This window comes from Gracilinanus agilis, chromosome 1 (genome assembly GCF_016433145.1).
Source record: "Gracilinanus agilis isolate LMUSP501 chromosome 1, AgileGrace, whole genome shotgun sequence".
NCBI lineage: Eukaryota > Metazoa > Chordata > Mammalia > Didelphimorphia > Didelphidae > Gracilinanus > Gracilinanus agilis.
Window position 1 is genome coordinate 555555500 of NC_058130.1, and position 26869 is coordinate 555582368.

Here is a 26869-nt window from a genome sequence, read left to right on the forward strand (position 1 = left end):
ATGAAATCCTATTTCTGTAGCATAAATTTAACGTGGAAAAAATTTCTTCTTAAAATTCTTCAGTTCAGATACAAACATCTTAGTTGCCCAAGTGAACTTGATGTTCAGGAAGGATAAATATTTTTACTAACATATAGTCATTACATGAAACTGGAAATACTTCTATATCTCTATCTATCTGAAGAAATTAAATAAAATAGCTCTGTTTTATCTTTTAAAGAAAATCAAAGAAGATTAATTCATTTAAAGGATAATTACTTCAATATATAGTTATTTGTGTATTAATGCATATGTATGTAGTAAGCATTATATTTAAAAAGCCTTAACTTCATGTTCTATTACCAGGAGCTTTGTCAGTGTCGACCTGGTGAAGGAAATTGTTCATGTTGTAAGGAGTGTATGCTTTGTCTGGGCACTCTTTGGGATGAGTGCTGTGATTGTGTTGGTAAGTTGATATTTGTTTTTTTTATTGATATTGTTAATGTCACAATATTTTGGTTTGGAAGAAAGTACGAGTTTTTTTAGTTCATGTTCCTTACCTTATAAGTAAAACTAAAAGGCTTCTTTAGTTGAGAGTCTACAGTCTCAGTCAATTTTTCCAGTATTCAGAAATATACTACTTAAAAGTCATTCCATAAAACTCAAACTTTCAGGCTTTAGCTTTTCTTTTGCCTTATTTGTTATAGAGATAGATAACAGATGATCTTTGGAAGATGTAAGGATTCTGATCATTTCAGTAACTAACCAACCATAATTCCAGAGCACCAATGATGAAGTGTGATACCCACCTTCTCATGGAGAAGTGATGGACTCAATGCAAAATGAGACACATACTCAGTAACAATCATTTTAGCAATCTGTTTTTCTTGATTGTTTATATTTTGGGAGCGACTTTAAATTATTTGTAATATTTACATAGCTATTAAATATCTGAGATTATACACACACATAACATTTCTACTTAACAGCATATATATATATACACATAATAGCAAGCATTTATTTTTAATTCTTCTTACTAACCTTTTAAAAAAAGCCCTCCAACAAATAAGCAAAATAAATGTAAAGCAAAAAACAAAGTTTTTTGTTGTTTTTTTGTAAGGAAGAAGGGAGAGTTTAATAATAGACTCCCAAAAGAAAAACAGAAGAAAGCAAAGAAGGTTTTCAGACTTGGGTGGCTTAAAAGATGTAGAAAGACTGGAAGTGGCAGTGGAAAACAAAGAATATACTGACTGATCCCCCTTAGCCCAGTCTATTTGGGGGCAAATAAGGCAAGGAGAGTCAACTTTGGAGAAGGCGGTAAGAAATGAAATATCTTCAGGTGAAAGTAATGTTTCTTTGAGAGCCAGAAGATAGTAGAAATTTGGGTGATAGAGAGTTTGTTAACAATAAAGTTCATAGTGGAAGGAAAGAATAAGCAGAAAGGGCATAGGGCCTAGAGAAGTGGAACTAAACTGAAAAAAGAATGAAAACAAGTACCAGAAGAAAAATACTTTCCCTTAGATAATTCTTTTTATTTAAACTCTTCCTTACCCTCTGTCTTAGAATTAATTCCGTGTATTGGTTCCATTACAATACAAGAAGAGTGGTAAGAGCTAGACAATGGGGGTTAAGTGACTTGCCCAGGGTCACACAGCTGGTAAGTGTCTGAGATCACATTTGAACCCAGGACCTCCCTTCTAGGTCAGGTTCTCAATTTAGTGAGCCACATAGCTGGCCCTCTCCCTTGAGACAATTTTTAATTATATAGGTTGTAGGAGGCAGGAATTTGTCAACTCTAGAGTAGAAAAAGGTACCAAGTACAGAGACTTTTTTTTCTCATCTCCCAGGTGAAGCTCCATAAGACGTTTGTCAGATAGAGAAGGGGAAGGGAGGCAAGAAGTAACTTATTCTATCTAGAATGTGGTTTTCTCTTTTGTAAACTGAGGGAGTTAAATTAGAGTGACTTTAGAAAGATTCAGGTTCTTCTCTCTTGCCAAAATATTATAAACCTAAACTTATCTTTCTCAGAGCTTTACACATTGCTCTGTACATAAGTACTAAATAAAACATTCTCAGATTTTCTTGTGTTTTGATAGGAGAATTTTACAAGTAAAATCATAGTTAGCTATACACTTGGAATTCTAGCCAGTATAATTGAAGGCACAGATGGCATATTTATCAAGTTTTTGACAGTATGAAGCTAGAAAGGTTGGCTAATATGCTAGATTACAGTATTCCATCTGAAAAGGTGACAGTAAACTAAAACAAAAAGCTTAGCTTCATTTAACAAAATTTTGTAGACGTCATTGTTGAGTCCAAAATATTACTTCAAAAAATTAGCTACCCATGTACAAGCTAGGGAAGACATTATGTTCATTTTTGGCTGCTACAAATATCAGCCCAGAATGGCAGTGGGTTTGCCATCAAAAAATAAGTGTTGTGAAAACCATCATTAGAATTCCATAAAATTGGGCAAGGGAAAGACTCACTAATTTGTAGTCCTTGGACACCTATACTCTAGCAAGTCCACCACTTCTGGCCATCTTGTACAAATGTAGACTTTATCAAGAACATAATTACAGGCATATCTCAGGTAAACCCTGCTGTCCTGGTTGTTACTGCAGGTGTTGTTGATTTCGAAGCTTTTAAATGCCCTTCTGGTTTATATACTAGGTGTGAAATAACTGATTGTTGGTGTCAGTGAAGTAGATTCCCCCAACTTCCCCTGCACCACCACCAGCCAGAAGATTTATGAGGAAATTGTAAAGGAAGTCAATACCCATATTAAGAAAATTGGCACTCTGACACAGTAGCTTTTTGGCCAGTTGCAGGTTGGAATGTTGACAGTATACTAGAGCTAAGCTCTAATCCAACTTGGTTTAAGGGATGGAAAGTCATTCAGAAGGAGGGCAGTGCCAATGGAACTACACTTCCTGAAGCCTTGGATTGCATCCTACCATCATCTCATCCAACTGTGCCTACTCCTCCAAGACCAGTAGTATTAGTACTGTACTTCTTTGTACCACAAGACATGGTGGTCCCCTTTTGCCCCAGTCAATGTTACAACTAAAGTAAAGTCTGTTAAAATGTACCATGAAGCTTTGAGTGAGGCTATGCCTGGGAATAACATTGGTTTCATTGTCAAGAGCATATCTGTCAAAGATGTTTGCCATGGCTGATGATAGTAAGAATGACCCCACCACGAGAAGTCAGCTGGCTTCATTGCCCAGGTCATTATCTAGAACCATGCAGGCCAAATCAGACCTGGCTGTGCACCTATTCTGGATTGTCACACTGCTCACATTGCTTGAAAGTTTGCTGAACTAAAGGAGAAAATTGATCATTGTTCTGGTAAGAAACTGGAAAACAGTCCTAAATTCCTGAAATCTGGTGATGCTGCCATTATTGACATGGTTCCAGGCAAACCTATATGTGTGGAAAGCTTCTCTGATTATCCTCTGAGTTATTTTGCTATTTGTGATATGAGGCAAACCACTGCAGTTGGTGTCACCAAGGCAGATGACAAGAAGGCTACTGGAGCTGGCAAGGTCACAAAATCTGTCTAGAAAGCTAAATAAATATTCTTTACCCCTGCCACTGGAAGAATGGTCTCAAAACGGTTTGTCTCAACTAGCCATTTGAGTTACTAAAAGATTAGTAAATTTATTACAATGAATCATAGAAACTTAAGGAGGAAACAACTGTTTTGTAGACCATTTGTTTCAAGGAAGTTTTAAGTTATTAGTTTTTAAATCAGTAATTTTTAAATGGATGAAACTTGTCCAAAAATCTGTCTAACACACACACACAAATCAACTCAGAATCCAAAAGACCATTGATGAGGAATGCTACCACTTCCTGATAAATTAATATAAGAATGAGAGATATATTTTTAGCCATACCAATGTGGTCATTTGTGTTGTAGCACCATGTTTCTTTGTTGGAGGGTTTTTTGTTTTAAGTGAAAAGAGAAGGTTTAAAAAATCTTGATAACTGAAACTAAGACTTCATTTTAAGAGATCATGGGTGCCGTATTTTTGGAAAAATCTTAACAAGCTGGAGTAAGTAGGAAAACCAAGATGGCAAAGGAACTTAAAACCCTGCCATGTAAGGATCAGTGGATCAAAGAACTGGGGTTGTGACCCTAGGCAAATTATTTAAATACTCTCTCAGTTTTCTCATCTGTAAAATGGAGCTAATAATTGTACCTTCCCATAAACTATTATAGTAGGAAACCTTAGTGTATCCCTATCAGATCTAGATAAATCCCTAAAAAAAAAACTAGATGCAAAAGAAATGAAGGACTTGAAAAAACATTTAGAATATTTAAAAATGATAGATCTCTGGAGATGATTGAATATGATAGAAACAGTCATTAATTTCATTAGAGGTAATGACAACAATGGGACAGCTAAGTTGTACTGTGGATAAAGTGCTGGGTCAGGAATCTGAAAGAACCAAATTTAGATCATGCCTCATTTACTGGCTACATGACCCTAAGCAAGTCACTTAACCCTTTTTGCCTCAATTCCTCTTCTGTAAGATGAGCTGGAGAAGGAAATATCAAATTACTCCAGTATCTTTGACAAGAAAACTACAAATGGGTTACAAAGAGTTGGATACAACTCAATAAAAACACACTAAAATTTTGGGAATGTAGCCACGGTAGAACTTGGGGAAATTTTATATCCTTAAACCTGTTAGTTACTAAAAGAGTAGATCATTGAAATGGGCATGCAACCTTTTTTTGAATTCTAGAAAATGAACAAATTTAAAACCCCAGTTAAACACCAAAATAGAAATCCAGGTTAATAAAAGGAAAGATTAAAAAAACTGAAAACAAAAAACCACACTGAAATAATAAATAAAACTAGGAGCTGGGTTTAAAAAAATCCCGTTAGTTAATGACTAAAAAAAAGAAGAAAACATAACAAGTATAAATGAAAAAGAGAAGTTCACCATTAATGACAAAATAAAAGAAGTTACTAGATCTTTTGCCCAATTTTATGTTCTTAGATCTTCTGCAATCAGAAATTTTAAATGAAATGAGTGAACATTTACAAAAATATAAAGTGCTCAGATTAAAAAAACTAATTGCAAATTAATTCCATCAATTTTTTAAAAGACCAGATTGAATTTATAAGCACTTCCTATCAAATGCTTAAAAAACCAATTTTGATATTATATTAATTGTTTTAAAAAATAGGAAAAGAAGAACAACAAATTTCTTCTCTGGTACACATTTGGTCTTGATATCTAAACTAGAAAGTCAAAATAGGAAGAAAACTATAGGTCAATAACACCTAGTGAATATTGATGGAAAATGTTTAAATAAGATATTAGCCAGAAAAGTATAGCAACATTTCACAAAGATTATATTCTGTGAGCAGGCTAGATTTATACCAAAAATGCAAGGCTGGTTCAACAGTAAGAAATCTTTTTTTTAATTGTCCAGATTAATAACAAGAACAACAAAAATCATGATTATAACAACAAATGCAGAAAAAGCTTGACAAAATATACTATCCAGACTTGTTAAAAATATATCAGAAAGCATGGGAGTAAATGGATCTTTCTATATTGTAAAAAATGATATCTATCTAAAACCAAGAGCCAGCATTATTTGTAAATGATGGTAAACTAAATGCCTTTCCAAATGGATCAGATATAAAGTAATTATATTGATTATCACACCTACTATTGAATATAAGACTAGAAAGTCTAGTGATAGCAATAAGACAAGAAACAGACACTAAAGGAATAAACATTGGAAAAGGGTAAATAAAATAATCATTTTTTGCAGATGATGTGACAATTTAGAGAACTCTAGAGAGTCAACCAAAGGCTATTTGAAATAATTAACTTCAGCAAAGTTGCAAAATATAAAATAAACATACATAAATCATTAGCATTCCTGTATATTGCCAATAAAATCTTACAGGAATAGCTAGAAAGAGAAAATTCCATTTGAAATAACTACACAGTATACAGTTCTTGGAGTCTACCTGCCAAAACACATAGAAGTTATATGAACACAATTATAGAACACTATTTACACAAATAAACACATATAAATAATAGGAGAAATATTGATCCTTTAAGAATTGGCCCAACCAATATAACAAAAAATAACAATGCTACCTAAATTAGTTTACTTATTCACTCCCATATCCATCAAACTACCAAAGGATTCCTTTATAGAGCCAGGGAAAAATATCAACAAAATCCATCTGTAGGAACAAAAGATCAAGAATATCAAAGGATTTAATGGGAAAAAAGAAGGAAGTAGGCCTCTCGTACCAGATCTCAAATTACACTGAAAAGCCATAATCATCAAAAACAGTTTAGTACAGACCAAGAAGTAGATTCATCAGTGGAACAATTTAGGTATACGCTATAATGAAGCAAATAGTGCTTGATAAGATTAGAGCAAGAACTCACTATTCAACAAAAACTGTTGGGGAAAACTAAAAAGCAGGCTGGCTGGAACTAGGTACATACTAACATCTCACACAATTGCTAAGACAAACTGCAAATAAGTACATGACTTATACATAAAAGGTGAAATCATAAACTAGAAAAGCAAAGAAGAACTTAATAGTCAGATCTATGGAGAGGGAAAGAGTTCATATCTAAGCAAGAGATAGAGAAGTTAACAGAAAGTTTAAAAAAACTTTTTTTTTTATTACTAAAATTAAAGTTCTTGTACAAACGACCCAGTGCAGCTGAAATTAGAAGAAAAGAAAAAAAAAACTGGGGGGTGAGAGGGAGGACCTTTGTATCAAATTTCTCTGATAAAGGTCTCATTTCTAAGGTATACAGAAAAATTGAGTCACATTTATAATAGCCGTTACCCCCATTGATAGATGGTTGAAGGCTATGAATAGCCAGTTTTCAGAAAAACAAATGCAAACTTTCAATAACTATAAGAAAGAATGCTCTAAATCACTAATAATGAAGAGAAATGCACATTAAAGCAACTGAGGTAACACCTCTGACTCACTAGACTAGCAAAGTTGATTTTTTTAAAAAAGAAAAATGGCAAGTACTGGAGGAACTCTAAGAAAAGATTAATGCATTATTAGAGGAACTATGAATTGATCTGTTCATTCTGGAAAGCTATCTGGAACTAAACTATTAAGCTCTGCATACTTTTTGACCTAGTGATACCACTACTAGGTTTATACACTCAACAAAATCAAAGGAAAAAGGCTTGTATGTACAAAAACTTTAACAACTCTTTTTGTGGTAGAAATAATTTGTAAATTGAGTTTTCCCATCAGTTGAGGGGATGGTTAAACAAGTTATGCTAAATGAATGTGTTGGAATATTATTGTGCTCTTAAGAAATTGTGACAGGAATGGCTTCTGAGAAACCTGGGAAGGCTATTAAAGTTTGATGCAGGGTGAAGTGAACAGAACCAGAAAAATAGTTTTACATAATCATTAACAATATTGATAAGTCAAACAACTTTGAAAAATTTGAGAACTTTGGTCAGCAGAATAACCAGCCACAATTCCAGAGGACTCATGATGCTACCCACTTCCCAATAGAGGTAGTGAACTCAGGAGTTCAGATTGTGCTTTTCTAAAACATAGTTGATGTGAGAATTGATTTTGCTTAGCAATACATGTTTATAACAGGGATCTTGTTTCTCTCAGGCTGGAGGCATATGGGAAGGAGAAAAATTAGAAATTAATGAAAATGAAATAAAGTTAATTTTTCAAAAGACCCACCCCCCCAAAAAAAAGAATAAAGTATTCTATAAATCTGTGTATATATGTATGAATGTTGTACAAATATAAAGTCAGTATATTCATTATTTCATGTTAATATGTAATATTTGGAAATATTCTTTTCCATTTTTTAAATTATCATAATATATTTTATAATTAATTTATTTAAGAAAATTTATGCATATTATGATTTTATTTAGTTCAGGTTTCCTTCACAGTGACACTACTATAAAAGATGCATTTGATTGACAACATGTGTCAGATTTGGCATGCCAAGACTTAATTCTTTATGGTTTTTTTTTGTAATCTATTTTGCTTAAAACATATGGTCAATCCAGATGTTTACAATTGTGAGGCTGGCATGCACTTAAAGGATACATAAGACTCAAATCTTATGTGCTTATTTGGAGCCCCTTTTTAATATTTATGTTTTGATTTAGAAAACTGATAAGCAGTACACAATGAACTATGCTACTAGGACAGAGTCACTAGATTTTGCCTAATGGAAATGAAATCTTTTCTTCCTAAAGGATTTATATTTTCATCAAGGGCAGCTGCTAAAAATCCATTTTGTTATGGAATCATCAAAATCTAATTGCCATGTTAATAGTATATAAAAAATTACTTTTTTACTAATTAATAATTAATTAATGGTTTTTGCCAGCTAACTTTTCTTTCAAACTAACTGTAGACTTTTATGCCAATAAAGAAAGAAACTGTAATCATTGTCCATTAATACTGAAGGAATGTTTTCTTGAACAAGATATTTATCTACTATGCGTTATGATCATCTTCCTCTACTGTTTGATTTTGCGAGCTCTTCTTATCTTCAAAAATTGCTACTAGAAAACTGAAAACTCCTAGAGGAATCATGTTTTAGTTATCACAAAAATGAGTTCAGAATCAGTGTAAATATTTTATTATGGTCTGTTTTTGCTATGGTAAACTAAGGACTTTGAACCAAGGCAATGACCATTCTTTGATTCATTTTATTTGGATTTTTTAAATTTAGCTTTATTGCATTCTTTAATTAATATATTTCACTGGTATTATCAGTTTATAGATTTGCAAGGTTAGCAAGGACTTTGAGAGGACACCTGACCCACTTCTGTGGGTATATCTGATTGTTCTTTCTGACTTTTAGAGAAATGTTTATATCATACATTCCACAAATATTATAAACATATTAGTGAAGTGTTTGAGTATTTTTTTAAAGCATGTCTGTATTATGGTGTTCAAATCGCACAAATGAAATTGTCCTATGACAAGGATTGCAATGATTCAGTGCAGGCTTAAATTAGTTCAAAATCTCCATAGATTATTTCAATATCTGTCTTAACTATCTCCCTGAAACTGATATATAATAGTTTTAGAAGGGAAGTTATTAGGGACTGAGTATAATCCTGCCTTAAGAAAACTGAAAGGAATCCAAATCCACTGTTAAGAATTTCAAACTCTCAAGGTTTGTTTTTTTTGTTTTTGTTTTTGTTTTTGTTTTTTGGAAAACTGATGCAAAATATTTATTCCAAGTTAGTTATTTTTTGATGCAGTAGTTTTTCCCCTCATACAGTTGCATGTGATAACCACTTTTAAAAATCTATAAATAATGTTATCAAAATAATCTTAATCTTTGAAATTTCACAAAAATTTATATTTTACAATCCACCCTGAATATCAAGGCTGCAAGAAGAACACAACAATTCCTCAATGATACATGTAAAACCCAGTGTAATTGCTCATCAACTCTAGGAGCGGGGAGGGAGGAGAGGAGGGAAAAAACATGGATCATGGAAAAATATTCTAATTAAATAAATGAAAATTTTCTAAAAGAACACAACAATTCCTGTATCCAAATATTTTACAGCTGTACCCAAAAAGGTAAAAAGGAAACCCACGAGGGAAAGGTTAAAAAACAACAAAAATGAAAAATGAAAGTCGCTATGGTATCAATTGAAATTTCATATTAACACTACTTCTTTGTGGTGCCCACAGAGTCACTGGGGCAGGATCCTAAATCCTGTCTATTCTCACACAGCCAGAAAAGTGGGACTCAGTTTCAGTGTTCTTAATGGTGCTTTTCTATTGGTTGGTTGAGGTGCGTCAGTTAAGTATATGCTGCCTCTGATAATATAACCACAATCCCATCTGTTTGACTAGTGGCCTCTTGGAAGACTGTTTTTACAACAACCTTTGTTGTACTTAGAGCAGCCAGAAGCATCTGTCTGAGAAATCCTCTTTAAATAATTTTTAATGAATTTGAATTATAATCTTAAAAGAAGTCAATACTGAGTCAACAGTGTGACATGGAAACTAAAGAAGTTAATGCTATTCCTTGGCTGCATTAAGAGTATTACATTTGCTTTACTCTGCCTTGGAGTACTGCATTCAGTTGTGGGCATCACTCTTTATGAAAGTCAGAAACAGAGTCAGCCTGGATGGAACATGTTCAAAAAACCAAGACTCACAACAGCCCTAATTTTAACAAAAAGAAGAAAAACCCCAAAACAATAACAATTGAGTATCTCGAAGTCATATAGATGCATAAGGAGCACCACACATGATGACGATCATTTTTGAAGTTTAGTCAGTTTCTTTATCAAAATCACCAGATCCGAATCAGTCATTTCTTTCCAGATGGCCATGGCAAAATGAACTACTTTTGTAAATTTTAAGGTTTTACTCTACTGACTTCAACCATTGGCAAATCTCTTATCCTCTGAGTCTCAAGAAACTCCCTAGGATATACATGATTTATAATATCCTCTGATAGAAAAAATTTACTCAGCACAGGAAATGTTAGATTTCTAATAGGTTATTTGATTTACAGATATAAAAAATTAAAATTAAAGTCTGTTAATAAGGAAGAATTGTTATACTAGCCATTTCATTGCTACTAGAATTCTCTTGGATTCAGAGGCAGAATAAGGAAGTGATATTAATTTGGCCATTCTATTTGACCAGAACATGAAAGAACAACTGTCAAATGTTGCAAAGTATAGTATAGGGTTGCAGTTTGGACTAGTACACCCTCTTTGCAACATAATAGCAAGATTTCCTATTTCAGATAAAAAATTTTAGTTTTCAGAAATCCATGAAGATTATAAAAATGTGTCACAAGAAGAAACTGCTCACAACCATGGCTCAGAAAATTAAACTCCTTTTTCCTTCCTTACACCTTTTTATGAAAATTAATGCCTCTTTTAGTGCATTGTTGATGGAGCTATGTCCAACCACTTGTGAAAGCAATTTAGAATTGTCAGTTAACACATGTTTATTAAGTGCCTGCTGTGTACCAGGCACTGTGCTAGGCTCTAAGAGATACAAGTACAACAAATGCGACAATCCCTACTTGCTATGAGCTTACATTAAAAGTAAGGAGATAACAAGTACATAAAAAACATTCATAGCATAAATATTAAGCGAGTATATATATGCAAATATTTTTGACATGAGGTAGTTTGGGACTGTAGTTTCTGGAAGTTGGGGGGGAGGGAGAATTGGAACAGGTTTTGTTTCAATTATGGGTCCTGAGCTGCATATGAAAAGAAGAAGGGGCTTCTAGGAGACATAAGTAAGGTGGGATGCAATTCAGGCCCAAAGGCACAAAGATGGGAGATGGAGGGTCATGTTGAGAAACACAAGAGAAAGCTAATTTGGCAATATTGCTTAGTGTGAGAGGGAAAATAATGTCCATTGAGACTGGAAAGATAGGTTGGGGCCAAATTGTATTGGGCTTTAAAATCTAAACAGAGAAATTTATATTTTATGCTTACAGTAATAGGAAGTCACTGGATTTATTAGAGTAGCAAAGGCACTTGAGGAAAAATACTTTGGCATATGTGGGAGGCCATTAAGAGAAACAGAGTCTCAAATAGGTATTTTTATCTGGACCCCATCAGAAGGTCAATGAAGCCCAGCAGAGCTGTGTGTTAATCTTTCAGTTCTATAAAATTAGAACCAGACTGGATGGGCTATCTAAGATAAAAATCTGAGATTCTTCTTTTGACCCCTTTTATGATCCACACCTTTTCTTATTAGAAAGCAATAGCCTTACTGGAAAGCTTTAAGTTCTTAGCAAATCAGCAGTCTAAAGTTTAACATTCTCCCCCTTAATCAGGAATGCAAGTGCTTGGTTTCAAAAGTAGTTTTAGACAGCCAAGAACAAAAACTCAGGGGCTTCTCAACCTAGCAAAATATTCCCAGACTTAGCTTACTGATAATAAGGCAGCTGAAAGTTCAGCCTTGTTCTTATCTACACCTTGAAGTTTCTGAAGCCTCTTTGTATTGTCTATGTTGAAACTGCAATTCTGCGCACCTGTGAAACTTCCCCTGTGCTTTTGGGTGAAAGAGAGCTTTAATTTCATATATAATACACTTGTGACTCCATTGTACCTCGGAGCAACAATGAGCTGACAGAAATCGAGAATCTCCTGTTTCTTTCTTATCACGTAAGCCGCCGTCATCAGATTATCTGGAGATGTTGGATAGTTTTCAACAGGCAGCAGTATATGAAATGATTAGGAGTAGTGAGAAACTAAAGGCAGAGAAGGCAGTTAAGAGGTTGTTGCAATAATCTTGGTAGGTTGAAGATGATGGGGGCCTCAACTAAAGTGATCATTTGAATAGAGAAAAAAGGTCAAATTCAAGAAATGTTGTTTTTTTTTTTTAAACCCTTAACTTCTGTGTATTGGCTCCTTGGTGAAATAGTGGTAAGGGTGGGCAGTGGGGGGTCAAGTGACTTGCCCAGGGTCACACAGTCAAGAAATGTTAAGGTAGAAATAATGAAATTTGTAAACTGATTGAGTATGTGGGCTGAGGGAGAATTAAAAACTGAAGTTAACACCAGGATTACAAACCTGAGATATTGGAAGTATGTTGGTTTCAGAACCAAACAAGGAAGTTTGGAAGAGTAGAGAATTCAGAAGAAAAGATAATTACTTTAGTTAATTATGCAAATAAAATAGCAAAGTATTTGAATCAAGAATTTCATTAATAAAAACAAGGGCTCCATATTCAACAAAATATTTATAGTAGCAATTTTTGGGGTGTGTATAATAATAAGAACTAGAAACAAAGTACAGCCTATTGATTTGGGGAATAAAAAATTATGGTGTATGATTGAAATAAAATATTACTCTGCTATAAAAAATTGACATAGAAGAAAGACTATCAAGAATTGATGTAAATGAAATAAGCTGAGTCAGGAAAACTATACATTTTGATTGTAAGAACTATCTATAATCAAAAAGAAATGTTGTAAAATTATTAAAAAAAAAAGTTTGACCCCAAAAAGAGATATGAGAAGATACCTCCCCTTACTCTCTTCTGGAGGTAAAGGTATTTGTGAGTGTGTAATATATATCATGTCAGATTTGTTGTTTTTGTCAATCAGTTTTGTTTTTTTACTTTCGTTTCTTTTATTTTTTTCAATTTCCCCCTGGGGACAATGACATACTCCTTTAGACCTTGCCACCAGGGAGGTCAAAGCTGGTGTTTGGGAGTTCTGAACTACAGTGGGCTAAGTTGGTCTAGCTCAATATTAATATGATGAGCCCTTCTGGAAGTGGGAGGGCCATCAGGTTGCTTAAGGAGAAACAAACTAACTTTGGTCAGAAACAGTCTGTGAGAGTAGGATTGGGTTTTTTTTTTTAGTGTCCCCTACACTTTTGGCTTTAGCAAAATAGAAAAGCTAGTCTTTTTAAAAACTGAAAATTAAAAATTCTTTATTATAAGAGATTCCCCCTTCGAGGGGAGGAAGAGAAGATACAGCAGGAAATCTATTGTAAAAACAAAAGCATCAGTAAAAATCTGTTTTAAGAAATTAGTTTCCTCTATATGTACTTGACACTCTTAAAGTATGTACTCCATAAATCATAAAACTTTTGTTTTATTGTAAGACTGATAATAGTTTCCTTTCTTTTACTGTCATTTTTTTCACTTCATTTAAGAAAATTGAGTTTTAGCTTCCCTAAACTTAACAGCAATTTGTAGCTTTGTTTGTAAAATAAATCAACATATAAATATAATTAGTAAACATAATTACATGAATAAATAAATTATGCTTTTACATCAGTATATTGAAACCACATATATGGTGATTTTATGTGCATTGCAAAAGGGACCTTGGGGATCATTTGGCCCAGCCTTTTCATTTTATAAGAGAATCATTTTCTCAGAATATATGTATTTGATTCTGTTCTGAACTACCTTTTGACTTCTAGCAAAATTGCCATAATCTCTCTGTTGTGGGCCTCTAGAGTATAATTTGTCATTCACAGACCCATTTTCTTTTAACTAATAAGAAATTTAATTTTTGTGTGAGCAAACATTCTGGAATGAATAATCAATTTTCCTCATAGGGTTGTTTTGAATTTAAATTCTATTGGCTTTAAGACAAGTTAATAGGCATGCCTAACAAAAGATCACCCCCCCCCCCGCAACATTTTTATTACATTACAACCAAATACAAGTAATCATAAAACTCCATTGTAATGAAGTTCCACTGGTTGCCTATCTATAATAATACTTAACTCCTAATGTATTCCCAGAACAATCAAGGAATTTAAGTTTGTACTTTATAATGTAATAGTCATTTTCCATTATACATAATCTTTTCTTTTGGCAATTATATGTAACAACAAATTCCCACATCAGTTTTTCAAAGTTATATGATCCACATTGTTTCTCTCTCCTCTTCTCTCCCCACTCCTGGGGCTCACAAGCAATTCAATATGGGCTATACGTGTATTATCATACAAAACATACATTATACATAATCTTAAACCACATTGTGTGACATAGGTAGCCTAAACCTTAATAAAGTTGTCTTTAAGTGGTTTACATATTTTTCTATCACACTCCAAGTATTAAATTTTAAATATGCACAGACATTATGTGCATTTCTGTTCTCTTCACCTCACATAGTAATACATAAGTAATGGGTGGTCAAACAACATTCCTCCCTGATTCTGCCACCTTTTTTCCTCCTTCTATCACTTTAGGAAATATGTAAATCAAATTTGTCTTACCTTTTAGTACTTTTAATTAGATAATTGGTGAAGAGTAAGAGTACATTTGCCTTAAAATTTTGATTCAACAGACATTTATTTAATACCTACATGTGCAAGGAACTGGTCAATGAGTCAAACTCAGCCTTGTGGTAAAAGTCTCCTTTGAAAGGTGTTGAGCTGTTAAGAAAGGAATCTAGTTGATTGTTGAACAGAAAGAAGTATCATTTAATTCTGAAAGTATAACATTGAAAGATATTCAAGTGTTGAATGTTGGAAATTTAATGTGATACTTTAAAAATTCTTGATATTCCATTAATTTTAAAAAAAAAAGGTTCAACAAATCACTTACTCTATTTCTTCCTCTTAGGTATGTGCAATCCACGAAATTACAGTGATACACCTCCCACCTCAAAGAGCACTGTAGAAGAGCTTCATGAACCAATCCCATCTCTGTTCCGTGCTCTAACAGAAGGAGGCACCCAGCTGAACTGGAACATTGTTTCATTCCCGGTGGCTGAAGAACTTTCCCATCATGAGAATTTGGTCTCATTTTTAGAAACTGTGAACCAACCACACCATCAGAATGTGTCTGTTCCTAGCAACAATGTCCATTCACCATATTCCAATGATAAAGGTAACTAGATGTTTTCTTTACAATTAAATAGGTTAAATCTTTTCTTTTTACCCATTCAATAAATCACACATGCAGATTACTATTAGAAGTAAAGTTGAGGGAGAGGCTAAACATTCATCCTTTTGTTTTGGGAATTAGAGTCTTAAATAATTACTGGCTTTCTATTAAAATGGTCCCTGAATAGTTAAGGAACTGTTTCATCATGACATTTGATACTTGTTAAAACATCATAATATTGTGATTAGAGGTACTTTGATAAAAGGTAGGAGACCTGTATTTGGTTCTAAATTTCCTCACCACAAACCAAATCCTTATCCCAGCCTGCTTCCTCTACAGATTGCTCAATAAAGATTAAATTAATAATAGATAATAACTAACATTTATGTAGTACTTACTGTGTCCCAGAACACTTTTGTTCTTTGATACCCTCAACAACACTGGAAGGTAGATTCTATTGTCATCCCCACTTTACAGATGAGGAAACCAAGGCAAATAGGTAAGTGACTTGCCCAGGGTACACACTTAGTAATAGTCTTGAGACAAGATTTGAATTCAGGTCTTCTTGTCTCCAAGACCAGCACTCCATCCACTGCACTGCCTAACTGCCCATGATCAATGGTACAGTTGAACTTTATCACTAATATACCCGGAGTTCAAAAAATGGTGCAATCTTTTTAGTAGCCTTGAAAGGGACTTTAGAGAATAATCAAGAGAAGCTTCTCAAAGAATATAGTTTCATCATTGTATATGAAAAACAAATAAATATTTAGAATTTGATTTCTCATTGCAATGTAATTCACTATTTACCTCATGGAAAAAGTATAATTTATTATTTCTCAAAATTTTAAATTATGTTTAAATAATATAACTTTTTTAGCTTTGGCTTGGTTTTACCCTTCACTGATAGCCATTTTACTTCATTGATATTAATACTTTATCTAACTAAAACAATGTTAACTACTAGAATTATTAGATCTTTAAGCAAAATTTCTCTCCTTCCTTCAGTGGAATTCAAAAAGGCAAATTAAAATTTTATATGATGTTTATTTTCTTTTCCAGACAAACCTCCCATTTCCTAAATAAGTAACTTTTCTCTTTAAAAAATGGTTATGCAGATAGGACTATTTCCCCCAAAGAATTCTCAGCTCCACAATAGTCTCCTAACATATGCAAACTGTATTGCTACTGCAATAAGTAACATTTTATCTATAATAGTACTAAAAGTAATTAAATATCATTTCCTTTTACATATTGGAAAATCAATATAGTGTTTAAACCTTATCTACACTGTGCCCAGAGCCTATGCAGCATTTATTTAAAAAACAGAATACTTACTTTATAAAATAGTTAAGACTTCACTAGAAATAGAAAATCAAATCTCCCATCTCAACTGCAAAGTCATTTATGCTTTTGAAAATAGAATTATCTACAGGCCACTGTAAAGAATGTCTTAGTGGTGCCTACACTCATAATTTCTTTTTAGATGGAGAGCTCATCTGAAGGGACAATGAAGGAAACCCAAAACATGAAAAAAAATCTCAGCCATATGAAAGCCATAATACTATATAAGTAGCTTCTTTCATTAAATATTAACTAGGATTTCTGTACACATGATATTCCCCAAAGTGGGATAAATTGCCATGGACCTTACATAATAGGAGTTTATTTAGGAAGGCTAACTTTTCTTCTTAATTTCTCATTTCTATTAATGAGAACTATCCTAGTTTCCCAGTCTAGAAAATTGAGTCTTCCCTTCTACTCCCAGTTACCAACTGCTACCACCAATCACCAGTGCTTCCTAAATATCCCTTTTCTCACTCTACCACCACTCTAATCCCACTATATTTATTCAACAGTTATGTAGTAAATGTTAACAATGGTTTAGGGAGATATAAAAAGGAATATGGCTTGGCTCTAACTGTCAAGGAAATATCATAGCCTCCTAACTAGTCAACATTCTTCTACTCTCTTTGCTTCAGAACATCCTACATACAGTTTTCTCATAATCTTTCAGAAATACCAATTTAATCGTCATTTCCCTATCACAAAACTAAAATGATTATACACATAGCATACATAAATTCTAAATTTCCTGATGAACTTTTATGGCTCCAGGGTCTGGTCCTTTCCTTTTCCTCCATGTCTGTCTGTCTGTCTGTCTGTCTGTCTGTCTGTCTCTCTCTCTCTCACACACACACACACACACACACACACACACACACACACACACGGTACTCTTCCCCCAACTCCCCTATTCATGTTAGCCAGGATGGAGAAACAGAAGAAGTATTCAAGCGAAACTCTCCCAACATTCTCCTTCAAACAACTTTAAAATAACATATCAGCTCTGTATCAGCATAATCAACAAATGGTCAGAGTAAGGCATTTTTTCCAAACCATTCAACTTAGGAGGTTGAAAGAAGACTTTGACACTGGTGTGGGGGCTAGCCAGTAGCACAATAAGTAACAACACTAGCTATGAACCTTGGAGGCAATGGTACAAATAGCAGCAGCAGCACTTTTGGGAACTCATGCCACCCAGAGATAGAAGGCTAACTAATCAGAAAAAGATTACAGGGAGTCCCTATGAAGGCACACAGTACAAGACCAGATACCATTTGGAAACCCCACTGCCTGTTACCCAGTTCTGGAGTACAGTCCCAGGGCAGAGAGGAGTCCTGTGGTTATAAGAAAGTAGGAGCTCTAAGTCACAGTTTGAGGGTATGAAGAGAGTAGAGTCCCTAGTTCTAGAGCAGAAAAGAGTGCTACCTCTTATATTTGCAAGGTAGCAGAGACTCTTCCTGCATAAGGACCAGAATGTAGACCAGGAACATGGTACCTATTCCTATATCATACCCCCTTGGAAACTATAAAAACTTACAAACCCCACTTCATCCCCGAACTAGCTGTGAAAACAGAAGAGCAAAGGGCAGCCAGGTGGCTCAGCCCAGCTATGTAGATAGAGCCATACCTGGAGATAGGAGATCCTAGATTAGATTCAAATCTGGCTTTAGACACTTCCTAATTATTTGACCCTCAGCAAGTCACTTAACCTCAAATGCCTAGCCCTTGTCACTCTTCTGCCTTGGAACTGATACTTACTGATTCTAATACAGAAGACTAGGGCTTTTTTATAAAAAGGGGGGAAAAAAATCCTAAAGTGTTGCACAGTGACAATGCTTTCATCCTGTTGAGGTGAGGAATGCCCAATCTAATAATAAAGTTCAAAGTCAAGAAATAGGCTGGAAAAAAATAGCAAAACCACAAAAACAAACCTCACTGATAAAAAGTTAACTGTTTTGGCAAGAAATTTTAAGATAAAATTCAGAAGATGACAACATAAAAACAGTAAAGTCTCAAAGAAAAATGCAAACTGAATACAAGCCCAAAAAGAATTCCTGAAAGAGATTGGGGAGGAGGGGGTGTGGGGAATCATTTTTAAAAATCAAACAAATGTGATCAAAAAATTGGAAATAGAAATGAGAGAAATACAAGAAAATTATTAATAGAGAATTAAAATCTTGGTAAAAGATGAAGGCACCAAAAATATTGAAGAAAAATAATCTCTTAAAAAAACAAAATTTGACTAATGGTGAAAGAGATACAACTCTTCACTGAAGGAAAAACTTTAAAAGCAGATTTGGTGAAATGGAAAAAGAAAAAATCCTCCTTGAAGAAAATAATTCCTTAAAAATTAGAATTGCACAAATGGAAGGTATTTACTCCATGAGACATCAAGAAACAATAAAACAGAGTCAAAAGAATAAAAAAATAAGATAATGCAGAATGTCGCATTAAAAAAATAGGGAAACTAGATCAAGGAGAGATAATTTAACAAGACTACTTGAAAGCCATATTTTTTCTAAAAGCATAGACATTATATAAAAACAAGAAATTACAAAGGAAAACTGTCCTGATATCTTGGAACTACAGGACAAAGTAAAAATTGAAAGAATCTACCAATCACCTCCTGAAAAGAGAGTCCAAAATGAAAATTCTCAGGAATATTATAGCAAAATTAGAGAGCTCCTATGTCTGCAAGAAAAATAGTACAATAATCCAGAAAGAAACTATATAAATATTGTGAAACCACAATCAAGATCACAGAAGATTTAAAGCTACCACAATAAAAAATGTTTGTAATGTGGTATTCCAGAAGGCAAAGGAGTTAGGATTACAATCAAGAATAACCTAATTAATAATTCTTTTGGAAAGGGGAGTAATGGAATGGATATTTAATTAACTTTCATTTATTTCAAGTATCTAATTAACTTTCAATTGATGAAAAGGCCAACATTGAAGAGAAATCTGACATTCATACACAAGACTCATGAAAAGCATAAAAAGGTAAACAAACATAAGAGAAATCATAAAGGATTTTATAAAGTTAAACTTTTTACATTCCTATGTAGGAATGTGATACATGTAACTTTTAAGAACTTTTATCATTATTAGGACAGTTAAAAGAAATCTACATAGACAGAGGACAGAGACATGAGTCAGTAAAAATAATAGAAGGATGAGGTGAAAGAGAGAATGCATTGGGAGAGAGGGAAAGAGAAGAATGGAGAAAATTGTCTCACATAAAAGAGGCATGCAAGGAAAAATTTTTACAGGGGAAGGGGAAAATGGGAGGGAATCAATGCTTGAACCTCACTCATTTAAACTGATTTAAAGAGAGATTACATATGCACACTTAATTGGTTATAGAAATCTATTTCACCCAGTGGGAAGTTGGAAGGAGAAAGGTTTGAGAAAGGCTGGCAGGATATCAAAGGGATGGTAGATTAAATGAAGTAGTGGTAAGAAGCAAAGTAGTCTTTTGAATCAGGACAGAGTAAAAATAAAAGTGAGGAGGATAAGCAGAAAAATCAGAGAAAATGAAAATATACAGTTAGTAATCATAACTGTGAGTAGAAATAGGATTAATTTACCCATAAAACAAAAGTGCATAGCATAATTAATTACAAACCAAAATGTAACAATATATTATTTACCAGAAACATACTGGAAACAGAAAATTGTTCACAGTTAAGATAAGGGACTGGAGCATTTGTTTATGAGGTTCTTATGCCCTAATGTATGGTCCTTTTTTGTGAAGATGACAAAGCAAAAGTAGACCTAATTAAAAGAAATAATCAGGGAAACCTTTTGATAAGTACCATAGAGTAAAATAATATCAGTACTAAACATATATGCATCACATGGCACAGTATCCAAATTCTTGAAAGAAAAACTAAATGAGTTAGAGGAAAAAATAGACAGTAAAACTTAGATAAATCCAACCATAAGAAAGAAGAGAAAAGATGAACAGAAAAGTTAGACCTCTGAGGAAAATTGAAAAGGAATAGAAAAGAGTATACCTTTTCCTAAGCTATTAAGCGGCACCTTCACAAAAATAAGATCATATATTAGAGCATAAAAACCTAACAAACAAATGCCAAAAAGAAATTTTTAATGTGCCCTTTTCAGACATTAATGCAATAAAAATTACATTTGAGAAAAGACTTTGAAAACATAGATTGTTAAAAACTATTTAGAAACTAATTTTTTCCTAAAAAATGAATGGATCAAAGAACAAATCACAGAAATAACCAATAATTTCATTAAAAATAATTCCAACAATGAGACAATATGTCAAAATTTGTGGAATGTAGCCAAAATAGTACTTAGGGAAAAATTCATCTCTAAGTGCTTACCTCAGTGAAAAAAGAAAAAAGAGGGGCAGCTGGGTAGCTCAGTGGATTGAGAGTCAGCCCTAGAGACGGGAGGTCCTAGGTTCAAATTCAACCTCAGACACTTCCCAGCTGTGTGACCCTGGGCGAGTCACTTGAACCCCATTGCCCACCCTTACCACTCTTCCACCTAAGAACCAAAACACAGAAGTTAAGGGTTAAAAAAAAAAAAAAGAAAAAGAAAAAAGAGCAGATTAATGAATTGGGTATGCAATTACAAAAACTAGAAAAAGAACAAATTTTAAATCCCCTATTAAATACTAAGATGGAAAGTGTGAAAAGTCAAAGGAGAGATTAATAAAATTGAAAGTAGGGGGAAAACATTGAACTAAGAGCTTTTTTATTAAGAAAAAAACTCCAATAAAATAGTTTAATTAGATTTTTTTTTAAAAGAAGACAATCAAATTACCAGCATCAAAAATTTAAAGGTCAGTTACAGCAGCAATGAAGATAAAATTAAGCATTGTTAGGAACTATTTTACCCAATTGTATGCCAATAAAACTGACAATCTAAGTGAAACTTATGAATATTTATAAAAAATAGAAATTGCTGAAAATTAATAGAAGAGGAAATAGAATACTTAAGTTTATCTTACAAAAAAGTAAATAAACTTAATGAACTCCTTATGAAAAAAATCTGCAGGACCAGATGGCTTTGTAAGTAAATTATACCATTAACTTAAAGATCAAGTAATTCTAATACTAGATAAATTATTTGAAAAAATGGATAGAGAAGTCCTACCCAATTCCTTCTTATCAAAATATAGTTTTGGTAAACTATAGCAGGGAGAGCAAAAATAGAGAAAGAAAACTATAGACCAATTTCCCTAATGAATTTTGGTGCAAAAACTTTTAAATAAAATGTGCAAGGAGACTACAGCAATATGTCACAAAGATCATATACTATGACCATGTGGAGTCTATACTAAAAATGCAAGGCTAATTTAACATTAGGAAAATTATAAGCATAATTAGCATACATATCAAAAGCAAAAAAACAAAAACCCAAGCCATAATATTATATCAAGATGCAAGAAATGCTTTTGACAAAAAAGGGAAGGGAAGGGACTGGAGCAGAATATACTATGCTGATCCAGGGAAGGCAAGGCAGCTGATCCAGGAAAGACAGGGGTTACAGTCATGATCTCTGTTAGATGTGACTAAAATGTATATAACTGGAAGGAATGAATAGGATAACAATATTATGTTGGAAGAGAGGGTTACTATGGAAAATAAAGCATTATCAATATTGAACCTGTATGTACCAAATGTTAAAGCATCCAGATTTTTAAAGGAAAAACTAAATGAGATACATGTGGGAAAAATAACAAAATAATAATAGTGGTAGGCTTTAATTTTTCCCTCCCAGAACTAGATAAATCAAACCAAAAAAATAAATTAAAAAGAAGTTAAGGAGATGAATAGATACTTAGATAAATAAGAGATGTTTGGAGATCCCACACACACCAAATTAAGGTTAGTAGTAGATCTAAGCCTGAGCATAAACATTATCCAAACAGTGAGATAACAATGAGAGCATAAATATTATGCAAAAGTCTTACTTTAATATTCAACATAATATGGAAGTAATCCCACATCCCTGAGGGATTGTGGCATTAGAACAAAAGTTAAACTGGATATAATCAAGATGGAAAGACTTTTTCAGGAAAGAGTATGGTCCTAGCCACAGACTGTGTCTGTTGCCTAAGGATGAATTTAGCAAAATATGGTCCTAGTAATATATGTTAGCTGAGAACCAGATGGGCTAAAATGAAATCAAATTAAATACTGATAGAAACATGGAGAAACAGGCCTAATATTATATTACCAGAACAGTAGCTATTTTTTTAACAAGATGAAAATATACATTGAGTTGTAAAGCTATTCATGCTCATTGACCTAGAGATACCATTACTAGGGTCAGTGTTGTAATGTAAGAGATGACAATGGGAATAATTTCAAAAAAGCTTGGAAAGATTTTGTGAACTGAAAAGTGAAGTGAGCAGAACCAGGAGAACACTATGCACAGTAATATTTTAGTGCTGATCAACTGTAAAAGATTTAGCTACTCTGATCAGTTCAGTGATCCAAGACAATTCCAAAGGACTGATGATGAAAATTAATATCCTCCACCAGAGACAGAACATAATTTTTTCTCCAGTTTTTTAAACCTTGTTTCTTTTTTCAGGTTATAGAGAGCCAGCTCTCTATATTTTGGGGGGTCCTGAGTGGCGTTTAGTGGCGTCGGATTGAAGACAGGAAACAGAAACTGAGAACAGCCAGACTAGTGGTTAGCCATAGCTGATCTAACCTCTATGGGCTTTGGAGTTTATTTTATACTGGTTTCAAACAAAGAACACAAAGAGTCACAGCTGTGAAAGGGTTACAAATCACACACAATCCATTAAAGTCTAAAAAGTAGAGATATAGGTACAAGGACAAGGGCCAAATTCCAACCACCAATTAGTAGGGGTTAATTCTGAGAGCAGAAACATATTTCATAGAGATGTTTACTAATTGCATTCTGCCTTGATTTACAGGACTGCACCTGGTCAGATAAAGTCCAGCTCCAGCTTATCTAAGTAATATTTTTTAGGGTTCAGGCCTCTTAATTATCAAGGAGAGGAATTGTTAACTCAGTAGCTGCTGGTCTGATTAAGGACTCAAAGCTTTCCAATAAGAATATTGAGAAAAGGCAGGGATCTGAAAATGAATCAAAAGAGGAGTCTCAGATTTTTATCTTAGATGGCCCATTCTATCTGCATCTGACATGCAGTGCAGAAAAATCATACACACAGTTTTACTTGCCGATGATTTTGTAATGAGATCCAGATAAAACATCTATTACAGACTCTGTTTCTCTAAATGACTCCTAATAGCCTCTTGGAGGGGTCAAGTTGTTTTTGGATTAATCTACCTGCCGGTATCAGAGCTTTTCAGGGCTCAGGTGACCAGGACCAAACACAAAGACTGCCTCAGCCTGGATTGGTCACGTAGGGAATCCAGATAATAGGCCCTATCCTGACCCTATTTCTCCAATGGCTCTCTACATCAGGTCCCATTTATTTTTATTTTTATATATAATATAGCAATAATATAGTACATGTGATTTGTTATAAATATGTAATAATTATGATGTATGCATTTCCAAGAGAAACAAATTTTCACATTAGCTATATCCAAAAATCTATGTCTCTTTTCCCCCTCTCTCCCATTCCTCCCTCCTCCCAAGAAAGGCAGGTAATATGATATAGATTGTACATATATTATCATATAATACATATTTCCTTGTTTGCCATGTTGTAAAATAAGACACATGTTGTTTACACCAAAGAAAATTTCTTGAAGGAAATAGTAAAGAATGATAGGTTTCAGTCTATATTTGGACTCTGTCTATGCCTTCTATAGTGGCGGATATCCTTTTTTTGTCATGAGATCCTAGGAGTTGTCCTGGATCCTTGCCTTATTATTAATAGTTAATATTCTCAGTTGATCATCATACATTATTTCTGCTACTGTGTACAACCTTCTCTTAGTTCCTCTCACTTCACTTTTCATCTCTTCATATGTCTTTCAAAGGTTTTTTTGTGATCACCTTGTTTGTCATTTCTTATAGCACAATAGTAAAACCTGTGTTTTGAGTTTTTTCAATGTGTTGTTTAGTTGTGCTAATTTCTTTCCTCCTTAAAAAATACCATTTGTTCTATTTGGAAGGCTCTTTAGGAGAGAGAGATGATTGAGATAACAATGATAATGGTTTTTTTAATGGAAGATATCAATAAAAATTACTTTTTAAAATGTTTTCCAAAAATTTTATTGAAAGTCAGTGTTAATGATTAAGCAGCATTTTTTTAAAGTGTTAATTTTATTTACACATACATTCCAAACTTTATGTTACCGAGAATTTTCATTACTGAAGGAGAATCTTTGAAACTCCTGGGCAATTAATTTTCACATGGGATCTTCTGTTTATACCAGCAATTCTCAAAGTATTGTCCTCAGAACCCTGGAAAATCCCCAAGACCCACTTTCCTAAAAGGGTCACTGAGGCCAAAACTATTTTCATAATAATACAGAGATGTTGTTTATTTAATAAAATACTAAGATGTTTTTGTCTGTTAAAATACTAACTTTTCCAATTACACATCTGTATAAAGCCAGATTTTCTTCATACTACTTCATCAGACCAAATGCAGAAGCAGTATTAGAATGCAGCTGTTTTCTGTTAAGCCAGACATTAAAGAAATGTGCACAACTATGTAAAGCAATGCTACTTCTCAGTACTTTTTTTGGTTTTGGTAAATGTAGCTAAATTTAAAAAAATATTTATATTAACATGCAATATGTTTATTGTTATTTGAATGAATTAGATCCATGGAGCTTTCTTAGAATAATTAAGATAAATGAATATTGGGGCAGCTGGGTAGCTCAGTGGATTGAGAGTCAGGCCTAGAGACAGGAGGTCCTAGGTTCAAAACCGGCCTCAGACACTTTCCAGCTGTGTGATCCTGGGCAAGTCATTTGACCCCCATTGCCCACCCTTGCCACTCTTCCACCAAGGAGCCAATACACAGAAGTTAAGGGTTTAAAAAGAAAAACAAAACAAAAAAAGATAAATGAATGTTAATGTAATTATTACACAGAACCATTGCTTTCTATTATTTTCATTTTTCGTTCTCCCTCTGATATCTGGTATCTTTTTTGTTTCCAGAACACATGTGTACTGTGGTATATTTTGATGACTGTATGTCAATACATCAGTGTAAAATCTCTTGTGAATCCATGGGAGCATCTAAATATCGCTGGTTTCATAATGCCTGTTGCGAATGTATTGGACCAGAATGTATCGACTATGGCAGTAAAACTGTCAAATGTATGAATTGCATGTTTTGAAGAAGGAAAAGTTCTATAATAATAAAACACACATCAAAATCATCTTCATTAAAAAGAATAAGATGGAAAGCTATCAGTTGGTAAAGTATACCTATTTTGTCAGAATGCAAGTAATTTGGAAAGAAGATATAAAGAATTTTAAGTACTTGTCACTTTTTAAAAAAACATTTGGATAATGATTTTTTCCTATCATATTTTAAGTTTCCTTTTAATTTTTGGAAATCATTGAGCATAATGATTCATATTGATTAGCTTGTTGTTAATTATCACTGAATTCTTGCCTTAAAATATATCTAAAATCTCATTTGTGCAAGTATAATTGAAGAATACAATGAGATATCTCATACACATGTCAGAAGACCGATGCTAGTCTCTGCCAGTACCCTATAACCATTTATTTTGAAAATATTAGCAGACATCCAAAGAAAGTTTGGTTTACTTTGATAATTCTCATATTTAAATTTTCCTTTTTAAAGCATTAGAATTATACCATTTGCAGAATGCTGAGTTTTTATATTTATGTACATCATAAATCCTGTTCTTTCCCTTCCCTTAAACTTATATTTGTACAAATATTTTCATAAAAACCAAACTGACACCTTTTACAATATAAATCTGAGATGAAATAAGATTATTGCAAGCATGTGGAATAGTAATGAAAACATTGATGTGTTTCAGTACACTAAATTGAGTGCCAGGCTAAGAAATATAGAATTTGTTTGAACTTAATTGGGATAACAAAACAACAGCTTGAATCAAGGTAAGGGAGAATGGAATAAACATTTATAATGCATCTACCATGTGCTGTGGGCACTGTATGCTTTACAAATATTATCTTATTTGATCCTCACAACAACCCTGGAAGTAGGTTCTATTTTT

At 33.4% G+C, this 26869-nt stretch overlaps 1 protein-coding gene and 1 pseudogene across 1 annotated transcript; both read left to right on the forward strand.

Annotated features, from left to right (window-relative positions):
* The first annotated feature begins 330 nt into the window (after positions 1-330).
* TWSG1 (twisted gastrulation BMP signaling modulator 1) lies at positions 331-26012 on the forward strand. The gene is made up of 3 exons (XM_044683138.1): positions 331-445; positions 15096-15362; positions 25809-26012. Exons 1-3 carry the CDS (start codon positions 331-333, stop codon positions 25988-25990), a joined length of 564 nt encoding a protein of 187 aa, XP_044539073.1. The 3' UTR covers positions 25991-26012.
* On the forward strand, positions 2177-3560 carry LOC123232561 (annotated as a pseudogene).
* Positions 26013-26869: the final 857 nt, after the last annotated feature.